Source organism: Gavialis gangeticus, unplaced genomic scaffold (genome assembly GCF_001723915.1).
Source record: "Gavialis gangeticus isolate Ggan-Ray unplaced genomic scaffold, GavGan_comp1, whole genome shotgun sequence".
NCBI classification, from domain to species: domain Eukaryota; kingdom Metazoa; phylum Chordata; order Crocodylia; family Gavialidae; genus Gavialis; species Gavialis gangeticus.
In genome coordinates this window covers 6490326-6497136 of record NW_017729006.1, presented here as the reverse complement: position 1 = coordinate 6497136, position 6811 = coordinate 6490326, and the positions used below count along the sequence as shown (strand labels likewise).

At 38.2% G+C, this 6811-nt stretch overlaps 1 protein-coding gene across 1 annotated transcript in view; it reads left to right on the top strand.

Moving 5' to 3' along the window:
• NEK10 (NIMA related kinase 10) overlaps positions 1-6811 on the top strand; it is a 244119-nt gene that overhangs the window by 75492 nt on the left and 161816 nt on the right. Inside the window, exons 17-22 of the mRNA XM_019508779.1 lie at positions 675-777; positions 889-1017; positions 1500-1637; positions 2479-2524; positions 3087-3208; positions 3403-3505. Coding sequence (XP_019364324.1) covers positions 675-777; positions 889-1017; positions 1500-1637; positions 2479-2524; positions 3087-3208; positions 3403-3505 — 641 coding nt within the window. The remainder of the gene's footprint in view (positions 1-674; positions 778-888; positions 1018-1499; positions 1638-2478; positions 2525-3086; positions 3209-3402; positions 3506-6811) is intronic.

The window sequence follows — 6811 nt, the reverse complement described above, 5'->3', positions numbered from 1 at the left end:
GATAAGTTGTGACTGACTCTTCTTCATCCTTTTTCCAACACACTTTTTCTTCATTTCTGTTCTTGCCGTTCCTTATCCTGTCCTTATCTGTTTAAAAAGACAGAGAAACATCAACCAAAAAAAAATCAACAATGCTTAGCCTAATTTTCACTGTGTTCATTGATTTGTATGTTGTATTCCTGCCTCCCATCCTCAGGGGCCTGGCAGACATTACATTTATCACATGATATGGCCATTCTATGATGTAATGAAATGGCAAGCAAACAATAAAGATGTTCCACAGTCACCCCTTGCCTGATTCTTACAGTCAGCCAATCATACAGATTGATCAAGGGAAAGCCCTGATATCTGGGATGCTGCTGCCTTGTCTGTTGAAAGGGGCACTGGGCTGCCTGTCAAGTTGCTGACATATTGGGAGCCTGACATGCATAGCTGGGGACTGGGTAGATTACCTAGCCTGGCATGCATGTCAAGCATGGCAAGATGTATGATTTTCGGGATTGGGTATTGGTTAAAAATAATTTATTACATTATTTAGAAGTAAGCAATAGCAGCAAATTATTATAAACTATGAATAATGTAATTTTAAAATTATTTAAATATCTCTCTTGTGGACACAATATTCTGTTATAAACCTCAGTTTAAAAAAATATACAAATATTCAATCTTTGTAGACTCTTCCCTACTGATTTGTTTGAGATCTTCATTGATATTGGACATTACATTCGTGATATCAGTGCTTATGAAGAACTAGTATCAAAGCTCAATTCATTACTGGTAAGTACAATCACAATTTTTTCATGAAGTTAAGAAATACCTACTCTTTGCAATGTATACACATGTAGATAGTTAAAATATTGCATTTGTGTTTTTTTAATTTATAACCAGGAGGAGGAATTGAAGCAAATTGCTGAAAGTATTGAAAGCATTAATCAGAACAAAGCACCTACAAAATACATAGGCAATTATGCAATTTTAGATCATCTTGGCAGTGGAGCTTTTGGAAGTGTTTATAAGGTAAAAGCCTTTTGATTAAAAAAAAGAAAAAAGATTTTCTGTTTACAGGCTGGTGGTGTTTTTTGCTTCCATTATAAGCATTAGTATTCTTGCTGGACACTATTTGTATGTGTAAAAAGGACCAATACATTTCTCAGGTCTTCATTGCTGCATTTTTCCTTTGCATTACTTTTCACAGCTAGCAGTTCTGCCTGCTACAAAATGTGAGAAATCTCTGTAAAGCTCAGGGATTCGTAGCCCTGTTTTTGCAAAGCCTCACAGAGAGTGTCTTAAAACATCTAGGCAAGCCCTGAAGGATACTGCTATCTCCACCACAGGGTCCGCCACTTTTTGATCATGTAGTAAAAAGAGACACGGATCTAATTTATGTAATGGAATCAAAACCTGTCTTATTATATAATAACTTAATATTCACAGGGTTGGGGGGTTTTTTGCCTTCATCCTTTGTTGTTTGATTTTTACAGTTTTACCCTTCTCCTTAGGTTAGAAAACATAGTGGCCAAAATCTTCTAGCAATGAAAGAAGTCAATTTACATAACCCAGCATTTGGAAAGGATAAAAAAGACAGAGAGAGCAGTGTCAAGAACATTGTCTCTGAATTAACCATCATTAGAGAACAGGTGAGTCTCATAAATCCTACCTTCGTGTGGGGATGTCCTCTAAAAATTTCTCACCAGCACTAAAAATAGCTCAGCTGAATTGTTTTCTGTATTGGGAGCACTACTGGTTGTTACTGGTAGTATTTTTGTTTTGTAAACACAGTAAAAAACACCAGCAGTCTAGCTATTCTGACAGCTTCTATCATGCAGCTCAGCCTATATTACCAGCAGCATAAATAGGGATTTAGAACTAGATCTTAGTCAGAAAAAGTGCTTCCTTGTGATTATAATTATGTACATGTCCCCATATTAGTTGTAATTTTGAAATTAAAAATCTGATTCACTGTTGGCTTTTCTCTTTGAACCAGTGGAATAATTTGCAGGCTTGGTCTTAACCTTCTTTTCCAGGTTGGAACCATGTTGTTCATTCACTCTGTTCCTGGTAGCTCTAGGGAGAGAAAATATATTGGTGACAGTCATATTCGCAAAACACCTTCTCCCACAATGTAGCTTCAGAAGAAAGCATAAAAATAGCTCAGCCTTTTCTCTGTACACTCCTAGGGTTCACAGCCTGTGTTTTTAGGAAGTCCTTTTACTCTCTGTGCAGACAGAGAAGAGAAATCTTTTTGCTTTGACTCTGCAAAGGTGCTTAAGGCTAGAGAGCAATCTACTCCTAAATATTTATTAAATTGAAGTAGTTGTAATCAGTATGAACACAGTAATTTTTTAATGTAAAGTCATTTTTGAAACTTTAAAAAATATTTGCTCTTCATACCACTGCTATCTGCCCCAATTTATAGATCAGTGTATAAAAATGTGCCCTCTGTCTGACACTAATTCTAAATTATTTTTCTTATTGTAGCTTTATCATCCCAATGTTGTACGATATTATAAAACTTTCCTAGAAAGTAAGTATGTCTTAGTAGGCTACCATGATGTATATAATGAAAGAACTGTAACATATACATGTCTCAAAACAGTAGAGTATATCTAACTCAAACAGTAGACACTTTCTCTTAGGGATAGTGCTATGGTTCTGATAGCCTTAGACTGCTTTAAGAACTGAAATAATTAGATGGCTATTATTTACATTTATTGCTATAGCAATAGTACCACAGTCTGCATGGCATTGTCTAAACACAGAAACATTATCCAAACATGTCTGAAAATTAATATGAATGGTAACTGGGCCATAATTTGTTAATTTCATGGGTTTTTCCACATATGTATAACTTCTTTAATCTAACAATTAGCTAGATTAATTTCCTGTAGTTGTAGAAAGCATGGCTCTTTAGAAGGATTTGAATAAGCAAGAACTATAATGTAAACCTATTTGCTCACACAAGTACATGTTAGTAGAGTACTCAAATAGCAATTGAATTGTATATTTAGAATAAAATAATGTTCTGTATTCAGATATCTTCTATATAATATTCTTTTGCTATTACCCTTTCACTTTGTTGTGCATAGATGACAGGTTGTACATAGTAATGGAGCTCATAGAGGGGGTACCACTAGGAGAACACTTTCATTCTTTGAAGGAGAAGCAACAGCAGTTCACAGAAGAGAGAATATGGAATATATTTATACAAGTAAGGATATACATTTGTTTTATGACATTCCTTTATGTAATTTGTAGAAGAGCTTATATATGTTAGGCTACTAAACTGACAAAATAATCCTCACTGTGTGGAAACAGTACTGTCATATGAAAGCTATTGTGAGTGACTTTGAGTAGTTGCTAAAGTTCCTAATGTGCTTTCTTTGTTTGATGTTTATTTTAAAGCTGTGTTTAGCTCTTCGTTATTTGCACAAAGAAAAGAGGATTGTCCATAGAGATCTCACTCCAAACAACATCATGCTGGGGGACAAAGACAAAGTAACAATTAGTAAGTGGATTTTTTACAAACACTGAGTTTTAGCCCAATGTACTTTGGTCACCACACTTCAGGACTCTAGTGAATGAATTCAGAAGCATACAGTAGTGTAAACCATTTAGTAAGGTTACCAATTACTGGTTATTACTAGCAGATTTCATCAGCTGTGACTATATTACACATGTATATACTTGCTATTGCTGACCAGACAGTGCAGTCTTTATTAAAAAAAATACTTAGGATGATGATACTTCATGGCCTGCTCCCATTGAAGTCAACAAGAATATTCCATGGGTCTCATGCAATTGTAAATTACCCATCAATTAGCTTTCTTCAAACCACATTCTCTTATTTGACTTGCTGTAGGAACATTCAGGAGTCTTTTCTGGTCAGTCTGTCAGTTTTCCTGTATGACATGCAATCACAGTTAGAGACTTTACTTTTAGGGCTCAGATGCAATCCTTGGCACCGGGTACTGCAGTACTTCTTCTGAATGTGGTTACAACCTGTGTAAAGCGCTAGATTTTAAGTGCATCCCATTAAGCAAAGAGGAAAGAGTCACAAATTGGTATACATAAGGAACTAGGACTGGTTGCCAGAAAAGATGGGTGCTGATGAACACCAGGAAAGGAAAGGACTACATCCCTTCTCTAGTTAACAGTACAATTATCCTGCAATACCCCTCTTGTGATGGGGACTCCTCATCTCATCCCAGTTCTTTTAACCAAAGGTTTCAGGTTCTACTTGCACCCAGAACTCCCATTTTTCGTATTAGTGCTCACTCATGATCTTGGGAGTGATGTTGATACCTAAATAATGCCTTAAAATGCTATATATACTGGACACCCATGTTTCCCATCACCCAAAAATGGAGGCAGGAGAAACAAGCACAGTTTTGGAATAGGACTGGAAAGCAAAATCTGAGCACACAAAAGGTTTTAAATCCAACGACTGAATTAATGCAATGTGGAATATTCTGGTAGCCTACCAAGCAGTTCAGAGACTGTAACTATAAGCCCATGATAGTCAAAATTGCTCTCGTTCACTGATTAAGTTGCTGAAACGACAGAATATGAGCAATGGAGAATAGCTACTTGCTTTAAAAAAGCCACCTGCACATATAAATACAGCATTCTACTCTGAGATTAAAACGTAGTAACATTTAAGTTATGGGTATATGAACAATTTACAGTGGGGCAAAATGGAGCTGTTTTTTATTGCACAGCAGTCACTCCACAGTAACTGCCTGTGCACACACGTTTTTATCTCCTGCCAAGCGGAATTTAAATGCCAATAGCTTAGTCCTCAATAAAAGAGCAATAAGTGACCATGTTTTAGCTTCCAGTGACTACAAGTGAAGAGTGTATACTGGCAGTTACCTCAGAACATCTGCTGCATGGAAAAGCCCAGCCCTTTTTTGTGTCCCATGGTAAATTGTTTGTATTTTCATATTGTTAATGTCAGTTATATAAACTAACTAATGTGTGTACCATTTGATTTAATGATTACATCTAATATGCTAAAATGATTGACCTTTAATAATCATATCAAATCATATGTTTTGACTGGGATTGGCCACTGAATTATGAAAAATACACATTCATAAAAAAATTTCTAACAAAAATCCTGAGTATAGCCAGAGGGCATAACAACAAACTACCACTGAGGGGCACTCTTGCCTTGATCTTGCTGCTTTGCCTTGCTACCTGTTTACTTACAGAAGTGCAGAATAATTTTCAAACACGTTCCCCAAATGGTACTAGAAAAGCATTTAAATGTGTGTCATAAATATATACCTAAATGAAAAACCAGGGATATGAAAATCTACTTAAGGCTCTCTTTTGTGCTCTTGCAAGAGACTTGCAGCATTTGAACACTGTTTTAGTCTACTTAGTCCAGAAAATAATAATACGTAGTAATACACATGTGGTGGAGGAGGGGAAGCTGAAGGGCTTTTCTTCATTATTTCTCAATGTCACCATAACTTATTTCATGACCCTAATAGTCCTTTTAATAATAGTGAAAATGTTCTCTATCAGTAAATTGACATGGATTCCCACATAATCCTTACAGCCCATACATACCAAGGGCTGGATTACTTAATAGTTTTCATAGAGACAGGATATTAGCTATTTGTGGAAGAGGTTGATTATTTACTTGACAAATTGAAAAGGATCCCTGTACAGTGAGATATGTAAGGTTTAAGATAGGTGAATATTCATGTACAAGCTCTGGAAGTTCTTAAAACCTCATTCTGCAACATGTTTAAGACCAGGACAGATTTTATTAATCCAAACCTAAATAAAATAAAACAAAATAATTCTGTTTCACGTGCCTAATCACCAGGGATCCTAGTTTTCTCTGTTTAAAAATCCCAAATTCTTTGATAAACCCCCCAAATTCTGTGATTTAAAAAACCCAAAACCCACATTTTTCCATTATTAAAATGAAACACAACTGTATATATAGCTGTCAGTTGGACACAATTTTTTATATATTTACAATTTTGAATCAGTTTGGAAGCCTACCAGTGCCTCAATCATTATAATAAAATAAATTCTAAATACCTATATATTTTGGCATTTGAATTTTTTTTTTATCATGGAAAATCAGAGCTCCCCCTGGACCCACATCCTGGTGAGTGAAGGGGGCAGCTGTAGCTGTCCCCCTCCCCTTGCTGCTTTGTGACTCTGAGCAGCCAGTGCCCTGCCCCTGCTGTTGCCCCTCACTCCCAAACAGTGCCCCCAGCCCTGCTGGTGCTCCTCACTCTTGAACCACAGCTCCCTAGCCCTGCTAGTGTCCCTCAGTCTTGACCCACAGCCTCCTGGCTCTGCTGGTGCCCCTCACTGCCAACCCACAGCCCCCCTGGCCCTGCCAGTGCCCCTTACTCCCAACCTACTACCTCCGGCTCCCAGGACACCGTCCCCCTGTGTGTGAGAAAGTGGGGTGTGGGCACAGGTGATGCAGCAGGGGATGGAGGGAGCACAGGCTATGAGTTGGGTACATAGGGGGGGGCACATGCCCCCCCCCCGATTTCTGCACCCATAACTGGGTGCAGGCCTGTAGCCAGGCTGAACCAACTCTGGGCAGGAGCTGCCTTTGGAGGCCAGTGGGTGAGACCCAGCACAGGAAGGAGTGTCGTGCCATCATGGCTGCCAAGGTGAGGTTCCCCCTGCTCACCTGGTAGCAGCAAGGAATACAACTTTGTGTTGTCACCACTGCTATGCCTCATCTTGGCAGCCATGGCAGCACAGCATTCCCTCCCGTGCCAGGTCCTCCTTGCTGGCCATGGAGGTGGTTCCTGCCCAGAACTGGTTC